This window comes from Semicossyphus pulcher, unplaced genomic scaffold (genome assembly GCF_022749685.1).
Source record: "Semicossyphus pulcher isolate SPU_LCO1_2020_fin unplaced genomic scaffold, fSemPul1.0.p SCAF_8, whole genome shotgun sequence".
NCBI lineage: Eukaryota > Metazoa > Chordata > Actinopteri > Labriformes > Labridae > Semicossyphus > Semicossyphus pulcher.
The window spans coordinates 30,358,174-30,378,852 of NW_027211759.1; the positions used below are offsets into that span (position 1 = coordinate 30,358,174).

Genomic DNA, 20,679 nt, shown 5'->3' on the forward strand with positions numbered 1-20,679 from the left:
CCAGCTGCCCTCGCACTGCCAACGACTTTGCCGATAAAACAGTTTTTGTGCCAAATGTAAATTGACAACTTAGCCAACAGCTGTGGCCAAAATTCCCATTTGTCTGAGATGCAAATGCTTTCCTTTTCTGCCTTTATTTTTTAGTGTTAGGGTAGTATCATCCTTAAAAAAAGAACACTATATGTACAAAAATGACACTGCTATTAGTTACTTTTTTTTGAACAATTACAAACTTTGTATGGTTCCTCATTAAGGATTGTGTTTGATGACAGGTAAGTAAAACAGTCAAGAAGCTAACCATATTTGCATACATAAATATACAGGTTTAAACTGCAGAAAAGCAAAACATCGTCATTGCTAACATCACAGCCCCTGTATGATTTTAATGCGCACTTAACCAGTAAGAGATTTTTTGATGTAATTTAGTCTGAGACACGCTGTACCCAACGTTTCACACTGACTAAACACTGTCGACGCTTTAATTTCTCTTTGCATTCATTTTCAAATGCACAAAAAAAATGCATCACATTAAAGAGCCTCGCTGACGCACAGAGGCTACAGAAAAAAGACGACATTTCAGAAGGGCCCAAAAGCATGCTTATCACTTCTCACAATCAATTCACTGCATGGCAATAGGTGTATCTAAACATGTATGTTTTCTGTCGCCCCACCCCTGTATTGTGTATCCTCAGAGAACTGCAGCCCACTGAACACCCACAGCCTGCTGACCAGACAGCCCAGAAGCTTCTGCAGAAACAGGAACAAAGCTACAGAAAATTATTTAACAATTAGAGATAAAACAGGAAATACTCCCTTCTGTTAAATACATTTACCTGATATGCAAAGTAAAATATTAGCAAGTAGGTAAAATAAACGTACAACTGATTTAAATTACAACTAAGCTAAAGTTCCCATCTGTCTTAAATTTTTCTTAGTGTGCAAATATTATGAAAGATCAACGGACATCTGACGCCGTCTATCTAAAATGAACCTTATTGTAATCCAAAGAATAAACATAATCAGATATCACATAAAATCTATTCTTTAAAATGAATCATTTGCCGTGTGTGTATTAATGTGTCTTCCAATACGCATGTTAACATGTATGACGCTCATTCTCTGTGCCGGCACACAGGCCCCCCTCATCAGCCTCAGTTAAGATAGTCCCACAGTCTCTACCTGAAGGTAATCTCACAGTATGTTCAGTAAAAAGAGAAAGTCTGATTTCTCAGTCTTTCGACCTATCTTTCATGCTTATAACCCTCTGAGAGATTTGGTGTAGAGAATCATGGTGTCGAGGAATCTAAAGGCTACATGAGGACACGGTGAAAGAGCAGTTAAAGGGGAAATAAAGAGCCAGGCTCTCTGTGCCAGTCATCGTGAGTTTAAGAGATGAAGGCTTTCTGTCCTCATTTGCCATGACACAATGAGCCGACCACTGCCCGAGTGTGTGTGTGAGAAACCCCACCCTTCACTCCTACACTTCCTGTGTAGCAAAAATCTATATGTAAAGTACGACAGCGTACATACACGTATACGGATACATAGTGAGACGGTTCAAATCATTAACAATTTTATACAATCTTTACCTCCTCTGTGGGCGTCTAACAACCACACACAATGAAGCATAACCAGAGAGAGAAGGAGAAAGACAGAGCGGTGACAAAAAAAGTGTGACAGACAAAGCACATGCCTGTCTGTGAGTGTGTGTGTGCATATCCATGTGTATAGGCAATACTCACTCATGCTGAGCTGCTGCCAGCCTGCCTGGCAGACAGACAGGCAGATGAGAAGACACAATGCGACAAGAAAGGGTGAAATATAGTTTTTTGGCTCTTTGTCTGTGCTCAGGTATCTGGGCTTTGACAGCCCAGGAGACCTGTATCGCTCCTCCACCTCTCCATCCCTCTGTGCGGCGGTGCCAGGGCAGCAGCAGAGGCCGCCATGCTGGGGCGTGTTCCCTATGCCCTTTTGAGCCGGCATGGCGGTCCGCTTGCAGCTTTTCCCCCCTGTTCAAAACCAGGCTGGAGATTCTTGTGGCTGAGAGGAGTACCGAGAGGAAGTGCCACATCAAGACTCACTGGAGGTGGTTTTATTGTCGGAGGGACATACCAACTGAGCGCTCAGACACAGGGGGATCCATGAGAAGAAACTATGGAGTCATATAGAATATCAGTTCCTACCATCAGCTGACACCCCCTCCCTCAGCCCTCATCCTCTCTCTCCTCACTTCATCCCAGCATCTCTGACTGCCCACCTCCTCCCTCCCTCAGTCCCACTCATTTTCTTCCTTTATTATCCATCTATGCATCCTTCCTTTCTTCCCTCCCTCTCTCCTCCCTCCCTCAGCTCAATGCAATTATAGTAATGGATTTTTTCCCCCTCGGTTGATGGCTTCCGACATCCTGTCTTGAAATGAGGCTAATCATGCTCTTAAGGGTCATGTTTAGTTAATGAAGGGTTTGGGAGGCACATGTGGGAAAAGAAGGAGGGCGGGGGGGCATTCCTATATGCAGACTGATTATTACAGCACACACAAAGCAGGCATGTTAATACACACACCTCCACATGTTGTCCCATGCACATGGCACACTCTCAATCACACGCAGGCACATGCAATAAAGACGCTTTCATATGTGCAGTCCAGCACAGACGGGATGAAAATGCATGCGTCCACGTGCTGCCAAAGCTACGCTAGATACACACATTCATTCATAAGCACATGGAGACTGTGCATACGCCAGCTATCGATCGCTACTGACACAGATACAGGCATGCACACACAGCACAAGGAGTCTGTGCACAACACACACACACACACATTCTGTGAAGCTATGGCAGTAGTGTTCGTCTATCTCAGCAGATGCTCTGGGCTTAGCCAAATGCATCCGCTGAACGCATGCCATCACTGCTGAGGGATGTGTGTGTATGCAGGAGGTGGGGAGGACAGACGAAGAGAAAAGGATGGAGAGAAACGATGTAAATGGGTGGGGGGGGAAAGAAGGGAAAATGAGGCTAAAAGGGAAACTCAGAGACGAAAGAAGGTAAAAATTAAAAGAGAAAAGGAAAAAATAAGCAGAGAGCGGAAGAAAGAGAGTGAGGTGAGGAAAAATGAGAGAGAGAGCGCTGGCAGGGAAAGATGGAACAGCGAAAAGTGAGACGAGGACACAGACAGAAAAAATTGCAGCCAGTCGCCATTTTTCTACCAGCACTGCACTCCGCCTCCCACTTCTACTTTCATTTTTCTGTCCATTTCTTCATTTGATTGCTATCTGCTGTCACAGATTTTCCCTTCTCTCTTGGTTTCAACATCTCTACATTCCTGTCATCCACCTATGTTTACAATTGTATACGTTATTTCACAAAATTCACAACTAAAAAATATCCTGAGGCATTGAATATCGACCTGCAGCAACACACAGAAAACACGGTACACATGCAGAACTGCAGAGCGGGGAACAAGGATTTGATTGTTAAGATAAATTCTATGTTGTGATGACAGCTGTTAGTTATTCTACAGAGATGGCTTTGTTAGGAAATGTGCTTTTTATTGATGTTTTTAGAGTCCTGTCGAAACCTTTTGGACTTCTGTCTAAATCCCTGCTTATGCATGTATCCATGCATGTCTGTACGTTGCAGACGATGCCAAACCCTGGCATACTATACAGACAATAAAGACTCTATTGCACTATTGAGTATTGCAATGCCACAAAAAATGCCTGACAATCATTTCAATGTCCATCCATTTGTGCTTCTTTGTAATGCGATAATAAAGAAAACAAACAAAATCCCATCCCAGTATATTTTAAGATGCTGTTAAACTTAACATTGACATTTTTGGCAAGCAGCAGGAGTGACAAGGATGAAATTTGCAATTTTATTGTCGTACTTGGGCCATAAAATGTAATCACTAATATCTGTTGACGGAGTGAGACATTTATGTATCCACACTGACAGTAACAGGATGACACCTAAATTAAACATACAATTCCAGTAATAAATCTGAAGAAGGTTTAGTCTAGAAAAACGGTCTGCACATAAGAATCCACTCCCACATCCATAAAGCCCTAAATCCAGCTTTGTGTCCATACAGCCTTCTATAGTAAGATCCTCACTAATTTGTGTTCAGCCGTACATACAGACACATCATTCACACACCAATTCCTTCAGCCTGTGTGTGTGTTACCCACAGAAACCGCGGAGGCATGCAGCTCACTCATGCGAAACACATACACACACACATATCTTTCGACACACACTAACACACACTGACAGTATGTTTGCATTTGTTGTGCCCTCTTTGTCAACCCTCAATCTCATGGCTTTCCATCATCATTTAAAGATAAACTCAACCATTAAAATGTTTTTTGCATTACTCCAATGATCTTAGACTTTGACCAAGTCCTTTACAGTTTAATGAAGCACTGAAGGCAGAGTGGGTATGTTTGTGATACTGTCACACTGCTTGTTTTTACTAAAAGTGGGGCTTTGTTTTGTTGTCTTACTTATATTAAGTCAATTATGTATTTTTTGCTGCTTTGTTAAATCTCAGCGTCAATTAACCTCCTTATGCTCAGTGTATCTGGTGACGTAAAGTGACAATCCTCCCAGTAGGATGCTAAGTGGAGATCTGTAGGAGGAAAGATGTCGAGCTGCAGTTTAGCTTGGGGTTGTTCACAACGTAACTTGTTTTCTTTGTGGCTTCACTTTCAAACACAATTCACCATGCGCCCTCTCTGTGGTTGTGTTATATCTTGCTGAACAGGCCTCTTGAGTCTGATTAAGTTTTTAGCTCCTTGTCATCAAATACACACAGTTAAGATTAGAATCACAATTAGTAATAATTTGAAATTAGAGTCAACTGTTTGTATATGATCACATCATCTTAATTAAAAGACAATTCCCAAAGTGCAGACAGCCTGCTTAGTAAAGTAACTACTCACTTCTGCTTTGGCAAGCTACACTTAGTAATGTGATTAGGGATGCACGATATTATCAGCACGTTATCGGTATCTGCTTAAAAATTATCTGATATCGGCCAACACGCTGATATCCGCCGATATAATTAACCGATAAAATAATGGGCTGCTGCATACTTGATTAAATGCCCAACCACGGCGCAATGTCCCCGGCGCGAAGAAGACCTGCGCGGCGCAGCGTGATGACCTCACGTGTGTCTACCTGCAGCATGAGAGAGTTAGAGGCAAAAATGTCCGAGGTGTGGAAGTTTTTCAAAGTGTCCGAAATAGACAGCAAAACTGCTGTTTGCAATGACTGCTCAGCTTCGGTGATGTGAGGAGGAGCCAAGGAAAAGTCTTTCCACGCTACAAACTTGATTAACCATCTCAAGACCCGTCACCCCGACCGTTGTAACAAATGTGATAAGAGTATCACTATTATACTGTACGCTAATTCCAATACAGAAGAGAGTTGATGATCTCTGCAATTAGGTGTGCGGGAAAATTATCGGTATCGGTATCGGAAGTCGGCTTAATGAGTTGTAAAATATCGGCATATCGGATATCGGCAAAAAATCCAATATCGTGCATCCCTAAATGTGATCTTATACAGATAGTACCTTTTTAGAAAATTATACTTTTGGATGATTATGACGTTGTGAGAGAAGTTGAATGTACTCGGTAAACTTGTAGGGATGCACCAGTTGAGAAAATCAGGGCCGATACCGATATTTAAAACAACAATTCTGCAGATGGGCGATGCCGATGTTTTTTCAGCTGTGTAATCTAACTTTAATTTTTGTAATTATTAATGCCCTCGTCTGGATAAGGGGCCAAAATTAACTTTTCTTATAAAAAAAATACATTTATTCAGGCCTTCATCACAGTCTTTGAGAAAGCATGAATTCAATCTTTCAAATTACCAATACATCTTTTCATTTAAACTTCTTTCACATAAAAATAATCTTTCAAAAAATAACTGCCTGAAAAGTTTCTTTAGCCTGTTTTAGAATCAACTGGTCATAGTGCAAACATTTTTCAGTGCTTACATAGCCTGACAAAAATCTTTCTGAAAACATGAATATTTGTAACAATTCAATTTACTGCACAATTAAAGCGGTTAAATAATAAGAACATTGGCTACTGCCATCAACCGATTCAGATGTTCAGCCAATGCATCCCTATATATTTGAGAATGCTTTTTTTGTTTATCAATATAGATTTGTCCATGCATATATAGATGATGAAAATAAAACATTGGAAACATCAGTAGTACATTCAGTTCCAAATATTTTTTTTGTTAAGATTATTTTTTTGGCTTTTTGCCTTTATTCATAGGACAGCCGCAGAGAGACAGGAAATGTGGGGAGCAGAGAGTGGGGGATGACATGCACCAAATGGATCGGCACACCGGGAGTAGAACCCGAGATCAGTGCGACGAGGACTGTAGCCTCTATACATAGGTCGCCTGCTCTACCAAACGAGCCAAACCAGCGCCCTATAACCCTGATTTTATCAGAAAAATATTTTGGTTCTCCAGAAGTTTTCCTTTGTTGTTGTTATTGTCCAGTTAGTTCCTCTTTTTGAGAAAGCAATGCTACAATTTAAAAATCATCCACATAAAACCTCACTAAATATAAGTGCCAACAGAATACAGCAACCCTAACTGATCTTCCTCATACACTCACCAACTTCCTGGAATTTGGTTGTCCAAACGAAGCTGTGGTTTTGTGTCTAATACAGGATGATACATTGCACATTTCTTCTGAGAAAAAAACTTTGTAATTTACTGTCTTCTTATAAACCAATAAAAGGGAAAGAGCAAGAGCAGAGAGGGAGTGACTAGGTGTATTTCTGTGTGTGTGTGTGTGTGTGTGTGTGTCTGTGCGTGTCCGAATGCTGCCAGAAGCTAAGTGCATTTCCAGTCATTCAGTCAGTCAGTCAAACTGACCCAGGCTAGGACACATCCGGCTGACCAGGAAGAATGAAAAGCATTTAGATAAAAAAGACGAGTAAATGCTAAAGAATAAAAACGTAGAGCACAGCGATCGAGGAAGGAAAACAGAGACAGAGAGGTAGAAGGAGTGAGACATGGTTTTAAACTGGTGTCACATCTATGGTTAAACAGGCAAGAGGGAACAGAAGGGATGGAGGGAGATGAATGAACAGATATAGACAGACGATTGAGTGGGCAAGAAAAAAGGGGATGAACAGAGAGTGAACCAGATGGAGCTCCAGAGGAAGAGAGAGGGTGAGTTAAAGAGGAGAGAGGTGAACGGAGAGCAGTATCAAGTGGAAGAAAAAGGTAGACAGGATCCAGATTCTGGTTGAATCATCATAAAGTGGGCTTTAGTAAAGGATTGTGCACTGTTAAAACATGAAAACACAAATTAATAAAAGCTTAAAACATTTTGTAAAGAGTTTGATTCAATTTAGCTTTCAGACTCAACAAACACTGCAATTCTTTTGTTTCTTTTGTTATTGAGGCTACACTCCTCTTGTTTTACACTTCTGTGTTTTATTGAAGGTTAAATAAATTATACATAATAAAAACAAGACTGTGTAATATTTCTTGCCAACTGTTTTCCAGTGCTGTTGAGTTTCAGTCATCGTTATTTCAAAGAAACAATGGCAGCTGCTCTGATCACGAATCCAAATGTAACTTTTGGGAACATTTTGTCCTTCACCCAAAAAAGGGAAGTCTGTCAATTGAGACAAGGTTATCTGCAAAACCTGCGCCCAAAGGTCCTTTTAAAAGAGGAAATACACCGAATGTGAGAGCTGGTCTCTCTGCCTTCCATCCAGCTATTAAACCCCTCTGCCCCTCCCAGCACCAAGTCGCAGAGCTGCATCAACATGGCCAGCTCAGGCTTGTGCGAGCGAACAGTAAGGAGTGGCTGAAGCATTTGCCTGAGTTGCCAGCAGTGAAAGTAACAACTTAAGTAACTTACAGCCACTGTTATGAGATATCTGGTTGATGAGTAGGTATCTTATTCATGCCGCACTTAAAACAGGATCAATACAGTCATACATTGCACGTTGTGCTTGTGCACCACCCAACATAACCATCCCAACAGCCCTAGTGTTTCCCTTCTCCACCCTGCTTCACAGTTTAAGCTGTTTACCTTTAAAAGCTTTTTTTCTTACGAAACATTTTCATCTATCCAACTCTTTTGCTTCCTTGTGACAACATTCAAACTGTAACTGCAAATGTGAAGAGTTTCTTACACTGTTCAGCTGCTTTTAGATGTAGAACAATGTATATGCTGTGCATGGCACAAACAGCATAGCCTTTAGGAACAAGATATCTATAAGGATAAATGTATTTAATGTCATGTATAAGATACGTATTACATAAATACTACAAGTGACAAAGGTGGGATAACAAGATTCCCATTTGTTGAAACCATACCGGTACATTTCTGTCTCCTTGATTTCAGCGTAATTAACGTAATAACTTAAAAGAAGGTGTTAGAAAGCTGGAGAGGCTCATCAGACTGTGACCTGCTCACAAGTACAGCTTCAATGACCACTGTCCAGAAAACACAAAGTCTGTCGTCCAAGCTGCACACCTATTTCTCAACGGAAACAATACACTCACAGACATGCCTTTGAAACCCAAGCTTGCCCTGAGTACAGCAAACCTACAGTTCACTCTAGTGAACCAATCTATGTAGGTGTCATTATGCTGCAACGCTAGCAGGGAACTGGACCCTCAGCCTTTAGTTTCATTCATACCTGTATGTCAGTGTCTTTGACTGGCTCCAGGGGCTCAAACGTGGTGGCAGCACTTAGACTTTCCAACCTCTGAGAAATGTGGAAGATGTCTAAACCTCTGGATCCAAGAAGGATTGACCTGAGTGAGAAAGATAGACAGAAAGGCGGTGAGAATGGCTGATTTTAGAGGAAGACTGACAATGAACTGTCGTTTTGCTTAACAAACACTAGAGGGCTCAAGAGGCTTTGCTAATATTGTAGTCCATTTGTTAAAGGTGATGTCAAATCAGCTACATAATACTTGGATGGATGTGAGGGACGTCTCCTTTTAAAAAGCAGATAACAAAGACAAGTAAGTCTTTAAAGGTTTTGTGAGCACTTTCCAGAACATGCTGGAGCAACAGGGATATTCTGACTGCGTGGCATGACCTGTATGAGTAAGACATGTCCCTTACGCTTTTACGTCGGCAGCATCTTGTGACGTGCGTGTCAGGGTGCGGGATCGAAGCCTCTCCCCAGCTTGCTGGATCTCCTGAAGGTTCCTCTCTACATGTGGCAGCTCGGACACTGCCTCTGTCTCTGCAGCTAGCTGCTCTGCCTGCTGCAGGAGTTCCCCAAAACCCTCTGCATCCATACCTCTGGACAGAGAGAGGAAGAGTGTTTAAATGAGTATGCAAAATCAGTTTAATTGGACTTCATTTACGTAAATACATGGAGACTCTGTATACACTACAAGGTGAGGGTCGTTAGCAGTTGGACTGTGACGCATTGTAAGTTCTGTACTCCTGCACATTTGATTTGACGTGAAACAATGACTATAAGGTTAAAATGCCAACTTTATACTCCAATTTGAGACCATATCTATCTATACTGATTTAAAAGTGTTTTATATAAACTATCCCAAACTATATTAGACAACAAGTTATTAGATCACTGGCTTCACAAAATGTTCAAGGGTTGATTTTACCAGGTTTGATGTCTGCATTTAGAAAAATTGGACAGGATAATAATAATAATAATAATAACCAAAAAACACATGCAACGACAGAGTTTTGTGACCATCATTTCTTCAATATCCATGGTTAAATAGGGCAATTGAAGGTTATGTTGCAACTCTTTGGACTTGCAGAGTTTTTCGTGAATTGGGATCAAGTATCTTGCATTGTCAGGTATTAAATTTGTTGTTTTAGACAAAAACAGACATTAACATATTGTTATGTAAAAGTAATTTGACGTCCAGGAGAAAGATTTATTACCATTTAAATAATCCTCATAACAACTTAACTGTATCACTTACAAGATCGTCAGAGCTGCATTTAAATCCAATACACTGACTTGCAAACAAAAAGTGTGTCACTCCTTAAAAGGAGACACTGTGAAAATTGAACAGTGTGACACAGAAGAGTAGGAAAATGTATATGGACAAAATTGCTTTACTTAGGATTACTTTATCAAACAGACCATAGATTACTGTGTGCATTGTATTTTACTAACTGCAACTGTCTCTAAACTGTTTGGTTATATTGTGCACCTTGTGTTTATTTGTCATTTTATTTTTTGCTGTTAACACAGAAAATGTCCCCGTTGTGGGTTCTTATCTTATTAATCCATGTAAATTCTTAGTCTGTCTGTATACACTGTTTTGATATATTATTTAATGTAAAACTTCATCCCTTAAATTTGTGTTTTAATTTAAATTTCAACAACAGACCAAGAGACTGTATATAACTCAACATGTGTAGCGCAATGCTACAATTGTATATTTAAGATCTGTGCAGAGTTCACAGACGGTATATTTTACATCTTTTATATACAGGAGAAGTCCTGACCACTGCCACAAACCTCCATAGTAGTATAAAGTGTAGATTTCATGCCATTCAGACTGTTGAGAAACAACGTTTATAGGTTACCTACTGTCTTAAGGACACAGAGATGCCAGTACATTTTTTGGACAGCTGACATAAACAGAGTGAAGCGCGCGCATGGACTGCCGTGACTGTCAGATTAGGTTAACGTTAGCACTATGCTAACAACTCTGGAGGCTAGTTTAGTAAACCGTCTGATTGTGACAACAGCAGCAGACAGCTTAATTATTGACGAGTGTGTATTAGACATCAACGTTTCAACTACGAAAAACATCCGAACTCTTGTTTATACAAATTACCTTTCCTGCCTAGACTTAAAAGCATGCTGTTCCGGTAAGCTTTATGTCAAAATGAATGGCGCTCAGTTAGCCAGCAGGCTAAATGGCTAACAGCTAACTCTTTCTCGCATGCTCATAGTTGTGTCAACATAAAAATCTTCATATTTAAGTGCATGCCGTTAACGGCCGACAAGCCTCATACCTGTTGAGTAGGACAGACGACTGTAGTCCCGACTTTATTCCTCGGGTGAATGTGTGTACACTTATAATCTTTTATTCAGTTTTACTCAGCAGTGATACAACATGCATGCAAGTATGTTATTTGCCCCGGCACTTCTGGAGTCGATGCTGATTGGACAATAGCCGGCGCCTGCCGGATATCTTCTTCTTCTGGTGAATTTTAGGGTGGTTATGATCAATAATCGTTGCATTACCGCCATCTACTGGATTGTACCAGTTTTACAATTTTTTTTACTATTCACATTGTACACCCAAAGTGATCGTACTAATCAAATTTTCCATTCTATAACACAGACCTAATTATTGTGACTTTGCCCTCATTAACTCGCCTTCATCAACATATGACAGACCCTGCTGCTTAAGTAGTTGGATAGGGGGTACTTTGTCAAATGTCAGTTTGCAAACTGTAGACTGTTACTTCTAAGAAACAGCAATCAAAGCTTATAAATAATGTCAACATAAACAGGCCCATGACAGCTCATGACACAGTCCAGCACAAAGAAGCATTAAGAATATGTCATTGTTACCACAAGAAATGTATAACATAGGAAATTGGACCTGGACTGGAACTACCTGAAGTCGGCTATATGTATTACTTTTGTTTAATATAGTAGCATATCATAATTAAACTCTACTTTTGCTCATAATCAAATACATCCAATCTGCTTTACACTCTAAAGTTGACTTACATTTTCATCATCGTGAAAAGTCTGAGGTTAGCGGCTTTTGCTGAACTGCTGTCCAATAAGACGAGCGGTTTCTTCCCTTATAAAAAACATACAGTTTGTCTTACTAATGTCAGAATTTAAAAAGCAGTGCTGACATCCTTCACTCCTTTCTCTTGCTTTATTAGAAGAACCACTTGAATCACAAAGCCCAGATGGCTGCTCCCAGGCTACAGTCTGTTGCTTTGTAAGAACTGATCATGTGGAGTACAAACCCCAAGAGCTATATGTCATTATATAATACAGCACTTACAACTGTTTTGGCTGTTATATAACTCAGTTACAGTCACAGAGGACAGTCATGTGTTATGACTGTTTACTACATTCAGAGATCTTTACTGTCTCTCTGGTCATTGATCAACCTTGTGATGAGCGACTCTTGGGCTTCTGGAAAGCCCCACACTATCAGGAACTTACAATTATAAGTCTAAGCATTTGTATGAATTAAAAATGACCTGCTAATCGTTTCAATCTACATCCAATGTAGAAATCAGTAACATTATGAGCTCATTGATTATAAAAAAAAGGGCTGTACTTTTAGAGTCATTTGGGCTTTAAATAAAGTGTCATGGGTTTAAAATTTTAACAAAACAAAATTATGTATACTGTACATTTTTGCTGAATTAATTTAATTTCCATTACATATTATGTTAGTATATTTTATGTTCTCTGCATGAAACATGTTGTCATTTTGTCTACAGAACACTTTGTTTTCCTAATTCATTGTGTATATTTATGAAACACATTAAAGGTCTGGTCTGCAAGTTAGACAGTGGCCTACATTTCCCATCTTCTCCTACATAAATCTCTCTCTGACCGAGAAACCCCCACACATTTTCTTATATTATCATTATAAATAGAAATAATTGTCAATTGTATTTTTCTAAAATCAAAGATCAAAAATAAAATATGTTTTTATATCCTTTGTTTTGTCCATATTTGAGGTATATTCACATAAAATTAAGGGTTTTTTAAACAATACTATTTTTGGTTTGACTTTTTAGCATAAATGAAAATATTTGTCTCTTTTACAAAATAAGTGATGTAAACAAGCTTTATAAGCATCAGAATAAAAAAGTAGCATATCTGCTGCCTTCTACCATCTGTGTTTTAACATTAAAGATAGTTCTTTTCTATTTAGTGTTCAAGAAAGATGTGACAATGCTACAATGAGCCAGAATGCACGATTCCTGGACTCTTTAACTGAAGCAACTAGATGGAGTTCAGCTACTATTCCTTTAATTCACAGCTGTTCTCTTCATTCTGTGACAGGTCGAAATGTCTTCTAAAAGAAATGTCAAAAAATGTCCAATCATCATAATTTCCTCGAGCCTAAAGGACTTTTTTGGCCCTAACTGTTCGATACTCATATAAAAACATATAATAGCTGCAAATCTTCCCTTTGGAGGATGAATTTAGAGAGTTCGGCAAACGTATATGGATATGTTACTTACGGTAAATGACTGTTTTATTGTCTAACATACACAACCCTTTAGTGGCTTTTCATATATCTGAGATATTTGTGTGTGAAGTGTGCGACAACACACATTTTAAGAAGACCGCGCCACACCTTAAGACATTGCTCTACTTGGAAACACCACAGTGAATAAAACAGGTTCATTTGTTCTTTAATTTTTGTACAAAATAACATTTTAAACAAACTTGCAGGTTTAAAATCCCAACCAAAAATCCCTAATCATATTATCCATATTGTACTGTCTGTGCATTGGAGCCCCAGGCAAACCACCTGCCAGTTCTGACCAGTTCATAGAGAAGATGAGGATGTGTAGAGGATGACTTTGTGTCACAGTCACAGTGTCCCCTCATTGAGACTCCTCAACCTAAATCTACTTAAACTGGTTATCAATCAGGGTGCCCTTCATCTTCGCCTTCTTGGCCTCCAGCTCAGCCAGCTCCTGCAGCCTCCTCTTACTCATGCCCTTCCTCTCCAGCTGCTTCTCGATCACTTTGGCGTTTTGGGCGTAAGAGTCCGCCACCTCCCTGGCTTCAATCTCCTCCTCCTCCTCGTCGATGGTAGAAACTGTGACCGAGCTGAACTTGCCCATGTCTTTGGTCCGCTTGGTCATCATGACACGGACTTTCTTGGGAGCTTCCGGTTGCTTCTGACTGTAGACGCTGGTGTTGCCAAAGCCCTGTCCGAACTTGACCACGGCTCCATCCACAATAAAGGTGGCCGGGTTGTTCTTCTCCTGGTGTTGGTAGAAGAGCCGCAGGCCACACTTTCCACACTTCTTGCGGTACTGCCTCTCGATGCCCTCAGCTCTTTTGATATAAGCGTTTTCGTCTACCTCCACGTTGCAGAATTTGTGGGCATGTTTGGCCGCATCGATCACCCTGGCTTTGTCCCGGGGCCTCATGGGCAGCTTCTCCAGCTGACAGTCCAGGACCAGAACCATCTGACCGCACAGACAGTAGTAGACATGAAGAGGCTTTTCTCCGTCGTCGTACTCCTCTCTGTCTCTGGTGTCCGAGCACACAACACTCCTAGACACGACCTTCGGCATGTTTAACCACTTAAAATTAAAATTAGGATGGCACGGTCTATTTTAAGCTATTGCTGAAACACCATAACCATAAAATCACTTGTTTAACACAGAAACAACGCAACGCTTCCTGTGTTCGTCACTGTTACTGGTCCTATCGGAAACCTAAGTGTCGCTCCTTTGTTCCGACTCGAACGTTCCGTGGAGATCCGGGGGAAAATAAACCCATGTGCATGTCCTTGTGTTTTTTCCTTGGCGATTGGCAAACAACGTTTTGGTGCATTACCGCCACCACATGTTCATGTCACTCGTATAAATTGTTTAACCCTCCTCCCAACAAAAAAGAACAAAATCCTGAATCATGGCCAAAAAAATATGAAAGTCTAAAGATACCCGAAAGTTTGCCCCGAACAGCAGTTTTTGTACATTTCTAAAAGCATGCCTGTTACAATGTAAAACGCTTTTGTCCAAAGCAACGTACATCTGAGAGTGCGATCTGACACTGGTGCCAAAAGGCAGTGTTTATGTTTTTTATAATAATCCGCAACAAGGTCAGTATTGTAATCATGAAAATCCTAGTCAGCATATACTACACCGTCAATATTAAGTGTAGGTGTTAATGAAAGAGCTGGGTCTTTAGCTTTAAGGCGTGTGTAAAATAAAATCCCATAAATTAAACATCTGGTGAAAGTAAAAATGAGTGAAGTTTTTACTTGGGCAGGCATTTAATGATGGGACGCTATCATATTTGAATATTGATCTCACACCGCCTCGATCTTTTCGAACTGCTTTTACTATCAATAGCATAAACATCAACTGGAATTCTCATGAGAAATGCAAAATGCCTCAACTTGAACTAGTGTGAGAGAGGTCTATTATGACATCAGGAGCCATGGCTGCAGGAAGCTAAGATTAACACCTTTACAAATGGTCTCCTTTGATAAATGTGACCGGATTACATTTTACCCTGCAGCAGCGCACAACAAATACGTTAATTTTACAGCCTACAGAAGCTTGAACTACACCGTTTTCGCAACCAAGTCAAACCAAGACAACATATTCAAATTTAAGGAAACACGTTTATTTCAACATCAAAGAAAAATACAAAAATCATAAGCATTATTTGTAGATATCGGCAAATGCTTCAGAGGCGATCACACAGGCGCCATGATCACAAGGGCAGAAGAGGGCTGATGTCTCAGGCTCCTCACTGGCAGCAGCTGGTGTCGCATGTCTTCCCTTTGCACACGCAGCCAGAGGCGCACTTGCTGCATCCGGATGGGCAGCATGAGCAGCAGCCTGAAATAAAAACATCTAGTTAGTGACAGGCCAGTAGTCAAGCATCCGAGTTAAGTTAATATGAAAAATAAAGTAGATGCCGCCCATAATTACAGAACATTGATGTTAAGGCAATCCTCATCTTTTAGGCTAAAATTGTCAACTTGAGGGAGAACTGCCATCCCTTTCACCACGCAAGCAATTAAGCTGATAAGAATCACCTGGGAGGCTGTTTATAGGCTACCCTTCATGTTAAACGATTTAGATACGCTCCACAGAGTCAACTTGAGTGCCGAATTTAAAAGAAAAATCAGCAAAGTCCTTCAAAAACAGATTCAATTTTTTTACTTGGAGGATTGGAGGTAAAGAGTTAAGTAAGCTATTGAGATGTGTAGCATCCGTTGGTGACCCATTTTTAGATCAAATGACCAATAAATAAACACACACTCGACATGTCATGTATTCAAGGTTGTTATCTGACTTACTTTTCTGGCATTTGGTGCAGGAGCAGTTTGTGCAAGTGCAGGATCCTCCGCAGTTGCAGGTTCCACCTAGAAAACATACAAATAAGACAGGTGAGCTACATCCTCTCCGCTAATGATAGGTCTACAGAGACTAATACAACATCACGGCCCTGAGAAGGAGCCACATAACCATTTATAAAGAATACTTACTCTTGGCGCAGTCGCAAGGATCCATTTTTTAGTTGATGTTGGTGTTTCTTCGTGTGAAGTTGAAGCGATGTCAGGCTCAGACGAGTCAATGTTGTATCTGACAGTGAAGGGGGCGGCACTTTTATAGCGTCCAGGAAACAACAGTACCGGGTGCAAAACCCGCCTGTCACGCAGCACGCAGACACGTAGTGAATGATTACAAAGAGGTTTGTGCACACGAGTTGTTGCAGGAGCAACAACAGAGAGATTCTCAGGAGAGGAAGAGTTGGCGTGTTGTCTGTAATTACATAAGATCCCTGGAATCCCATTATTCACCCTGAACACTCTAAACTCTGGAATAATTAACGTGTTTACAAGGAGAAAAACGTCATTATGTATGTCAGTGTATATAGAACACAGGTTACCACAGTTCAAACAAATAATGTTTCATTATCGGGAAATTGGGACATTGAATGTAATTTGTGTCTCCTACAATCTCCCTTTAACATGTGTAATGTCAGTAATGAGTTACAGAACTTGGCGGGATATTGTAAGTTATTTTAAGCTAGAAATCCACAAGCAAGTATTGCGTTGAGCACAGATGAGTAAGTCACGCGCTTGGTATGCGCACGGTACGATTCCAATGAAATTGAAAATCAATTCGTGTGCAAGGGTTTGATGGGGACTTACGATATATGTAGGTCCATTTAAACAATAGAGTTTACAGTAGGAAAAATATTAAAAGTAAAGTTATAATGTATTTACTCTCTTAATGAAAGCTCACTCCAATAATTTATCATTTATTTATTAGTTTATTTGTCAGGGACAATGCAAAGACATTGTGACAGGTTACAGTAACATGAGACATATGTATTGCATATAGGGTTTCTAGCCGAGGCTAATTTTCAACCCCTGTCCCTGGTTAGGCATTTCTACTAAAAGGTCAGTACAAGTCATCTTTAACTAGAGCACATACTTAAGTTGCATTCTCATACGTTATAATTAATTTAAGTTTTTAAAAATTACACACAAAAAAAGTGTCTGTGTGCACGATCCGACTTTAGTGGTCACAGGTTTGATTTAGTTTCAGCCAGTGTTTCACCTTTTCATTAAAAGTCAAGATATCAATTTGTGTTTTTATTTCTGATGGTAGTGCATTCCAGTAGTGTGTTCCTCTTACTGCAAAAGATGATTGGCCGAAAGTAGTTTTACGCTGTGCCACCTTACAGTTGCAGTTTACTGATCCCCTGGTGGCTATTCTATTAGCATTTGTTTTTGTGACATATGGACAAAGTACAGCAGGGGCAGGATTATTTACACATTTAAAAATCAATTTATCATAATAAAATTTGATAAAACTGTCAAAACTGAGCAAGTTGTATTTTGTCAGAATGATACAGTGGTGCCATTTCATTTGTTTTTGATCCATTATTTTTTAGAGCTTGTTTGTACAGCGATGCCACTGGTTTAATAGTTGACTGTGAAGCCTGGCTCCATACAGTAACACAGTAGGAGAAATGTGAAAATATCATGGCGTGCATGAATAATTGAGCTGCCTTAAGAGGAATGTAATGTCTGATCATTCTGAAGCAGTTCAAAATTTTCTTAACTACCTTGCATATCTTTTTAACATATTTATCAAATTTGAGTTGGGAATTCAAAATAACACCAAAAAATGTTAAAGCAGTGACTTCCTTTATTTCCTGTTTATCTATTTTGAGTGCAAGCTTGTCTTTTGTTTTCTTTCGTATAGAAAAACACATCGGTACAGTCTTGTCAAGTTTCAGGTTTAGATGATTATTTGCGAGCCATTGAGACACACCCTCCATTTCGTTGGTTAATATTTCTGCTACGACACAGGGTGTTTTAGCTGACACGTAAATGACTGTGTCGTCAGCATACATTTGACAACCTGCACTTTTACAGCTTAATGGCAAACCATTTATGTATAAGCTGAAGAGCAGAGGCCCCAGGATTGAGCCTTGTGGAATACCCATTTTGGATTGCCGTGGTATTGAATATTTTTCATTAATTTTAACCCATTGCTCTCTACCTTCTAAATATGATGCAAACCAACCCGTTGCCTGCTCTGAAAAGTTAAAGCCACTCAGTTTGTGCAACAGCATGTCATGGTTCACAGTGTCAAAAGCCTTTTTAAGGTCTAAAAACACTGCACCCACTACATTACCCTTATCTAGTGAGCTCTTGATATTTTCCGTCAGGTAGCAGTTGGCCATTTCTGTAGAATACCCTGACCTAAAGCCAAATTATTTGGGATGGATAAGCTCATTGCTTTCAAGGTGGTCCACTAGTTGGTCTGCGATAACTTTTTCCCAGACCTTCGAGAAAGCGGGTAGAATAGAAATTGACCTATAATTGCCTGCTAGGTCTGGTGATCCCACCTTAAAGATAGGTGTAATTGGTGTAAAAAAGGACAAAAATTCAGTAAAAATACATGCCTAAATAATGAAGGTCCTATTTGTTTTCTTTCTTAAATGTACGTAGGATTATTATTATTATTATTATTATTATTGTTATTATAACGTAATGAGATAAGTTGTACAATTTGTTATAAAGACCATACACAATTTGTGTATAAATTGCAGTTCACAGAAATACAACACAAATTTAATTTAATTTAATTTTAAACACCAATTATTAGTCTGTGCTTTCATTTAACTATTATCAAAATCCGATTCTGGACTAAATATCTACTTTTTTTTTTACATTTACCGTCGGTAATCCCCTTCTTTTATTCTGAAAGGCATTAGTATTTCCGGTAATTTTTCAAAACAATTCCAGACATATTTTAAAACTTTAAGGTAGACAACCTTTCAGTATTTATTGGATTCAATCCTTTATAATTTACAATGTGAATCAAATTGGGCTCATTAAATGAAGGCTATTGTGATACCAACTATAGTATTAAAATTTAGTTTTTTGCCTAGGCATAACGAAAACGTCAATGTCACGGTGACGTTAGATTTTTAAGATAAACATCGCAGACGTTTGGGACATTTCTCCCATTTCTCACATGTGTCTCGGTGTATTCGATTCTGTGCACACGGTACATACAAACTGCTGCCTGTCGTTGTTCCCTGCTTCCTCCTGCTGCTCTGCACCCGGGCGCTTCACCCAGCGCTCGTGAGCAAACCCATGTAAATAGGCTATTGTAATATGCTGCATTTACGTACCGTCTGCTGTAGGAAATATCCACACCGGGAGTCTAGAGAACATTAAAACTAGTTTTTTTTTTGATAATTTAGTGCTCCAGTGGCCACGCAATTGTTTATTCAAATGAAAAATCTCTCTATCAACATGAGTACGTGTTTTGACAAATCTCGCATAAAACTAGGACAACGTTCCGTCTTGTACAAAGATTAGGCTGCTTGTATAATCCCTAATATTTTGAATTCAGTATGGACAATGAGCACGATCACTTTGGCGACGAACAACGTTGTAACATTTAGGGAATACATTTGTGTCAGTTTGTTCGTTTGTGACGTTTACCTAGCACCATGTCCAAAGGTAATTTGCTATTTGAATTTTCTGACTTGGGATGTACGATACTGTTCTGGGATCTTTAAGGCAGCTTGTCCTTTTTTGCGCTCGCCACCGTCCGGCTGTGTTTTTCCACATAAGTGATTCCTGTATGTCAGTACATAATAGGCTGAGTCATTGTAGGATGTGACAAGTGTAAATCAATGAGTGACACGAGTGAATAAAAGCTTTAGAGCCGAGTGCAAGTTTTAAGACACAATTAAAATATCAATGAATGGAAAGGAAACATAAAAACATGAAATTCTAGTTGTGTGCTCATGTCACTGAAACGCCCAGAGGTGTAGACATATTAAAATTTGAAAGTAAATCCATATCTCTCAATAGATGGTGTATTTATGTAGAAATGTGAATGATAAACATGTAGAGGGGCATACAATGTGCCCCTGGATTTAAATGTTTGACTAAATCTAAGTGCAGTTTATGTGAAAAATCTTGTTTAACCTGTAGGATGATGAAAGGAAAATAAAATATAAGCACCCAGAAAGTGGAAAAAAAACAAAAACAGCAGGAACGCTGAGTAAGAATGGATGTGTCATTTGATTATTGCTTACAACATGAAGGCCTTTTCGCCAGAACCCTTCACAATTTCTTCTTCTGCTTTTTAATTGTGCTAATGGACAGTTTGTGTTATTATTCACAGAGACTAATTTGTGGTGTTTAAGAGAAAGGATTCAGATAGGTGCCTATAGAAAGTTTTAAAAGACACATAATTTCTGCAGAAAAGTGTATAAATGATACACATGTATATTTATTCACAGCTATAAAAATGTGCCCCTGGATTTAATATTTCACTTAACTTAAGTGCACTTTACAAAATATGTGATGCTGATGAGAAAAATCACCTTAACTGGAACGTGATTAAGGCAAAATAAATAAACTGAGACATAAGAATCATGGTGT

At 39.5% G+C, this 20,679-nt stretch overlaps 3 protein-coding genes across 4 annotated transcripts in view; all 3 read right to left on the reverse strand.

Moving 5' to 3' along the window:
* Positions 1-11,113, reverse strand: part of nup93 (nucleoporin 93) — a 35,153-nt gene extending 24,040 nt beyond the window's left edge. Inside the window, exons 1-3 of one of the 2 annotated variants that reach the window (XM_069686252.1) lie at positions 11,021-11,113; positions 9,131-9,313; positions 8,697-8,814 (exon numbers count right to left, since the gene is read on the reverse strand). In XM_069686252.1, the coding sequence (XP_069542353.1) occupies positions 8,697-8,814; positions 9,131-9,309 (297 nt within the window). In that variant the 5' untranslated portion in view covers positions 9,310-9,313; positions 11,021-11,113. Of the gene's footprint in view, positions 1-1,742; positions 1,802-8,696; positions 8,815-9,130; positions 9,314-11,020 lie in introns of those variants that run through there. The other variant, XM_069686253.1, reaches the window with a different exon arrangement.
* Positions 11,114-13,401: 2,288 nt separating this feature from the next.
* Positions 13,402-14,440, reverse strand: steep1 (STING1 ER exit protein 1). The gene has a single exon (XM_069686912.1). It carries the CDS (start codon positions 14,306-14,308, stop codon positions 13,631-13,633), a length of 678 nt encoding a protein of 225 aa, XP_069543013.1. The 5' UTR covers positions 14,309-14,440; the 3' UTR covers positions 13,402-13,630.
* A 906-nt stretch (positions 14,441-15,346) lies between these two features.
* Positions 15,347-16,350, reverse strand: mt2 (metallothionein 2). The gene is made up of 3 exons (XM_069685901.1): positions 16,240-16,350; positions 16,051-16,116; positions 15,347-15,586 (listed from the first exon to the last, which is right to left on the reverse strand). Exons 1-3 carry the CDS (start codon positions 16,262-16,264, stop codon positions 15,495-15,497), a joined length of 183 nt encoding a protein of 60 aa, XP_069542002.1. The 5' UTR covers positions 16,265-16,350; the 3' UTR covers positions 15,347-15,494.
* Positions 16,351-20,679: the final 4,329 nt, after the last annotated feature.

Bases quoted from the DNA above. Each gene is read 5' to 3' on its own strand.
- mt2 (XM_069685901.1), bottom strand. From the start codon at position 16,264: ATGGATCCTTGCGACTGCGCCAAGA. The intron at 16,117-16,239 runs GTAAGTATTCTT...TATGTTTTCTAG, and splicing joins TCCTTGCGACTGCGCCAAGA to GTGGAACCTGCAACTGCGGA. The intron at 15,587-16,050 runs GTAAGTCAGATA...TTTTTATTTCAG, and splicing joins CTGCACCAAATGCCAGAAAA to GCTGCTGCTCATGCTGCCCA.
- steep1 (XM_069686912.1), bottom strand. From the start codon at position 14,308: ATGCCGAAGGTCGTGTCTAGGAGTGTTGTGTGCTCGGACACCAGAGAC.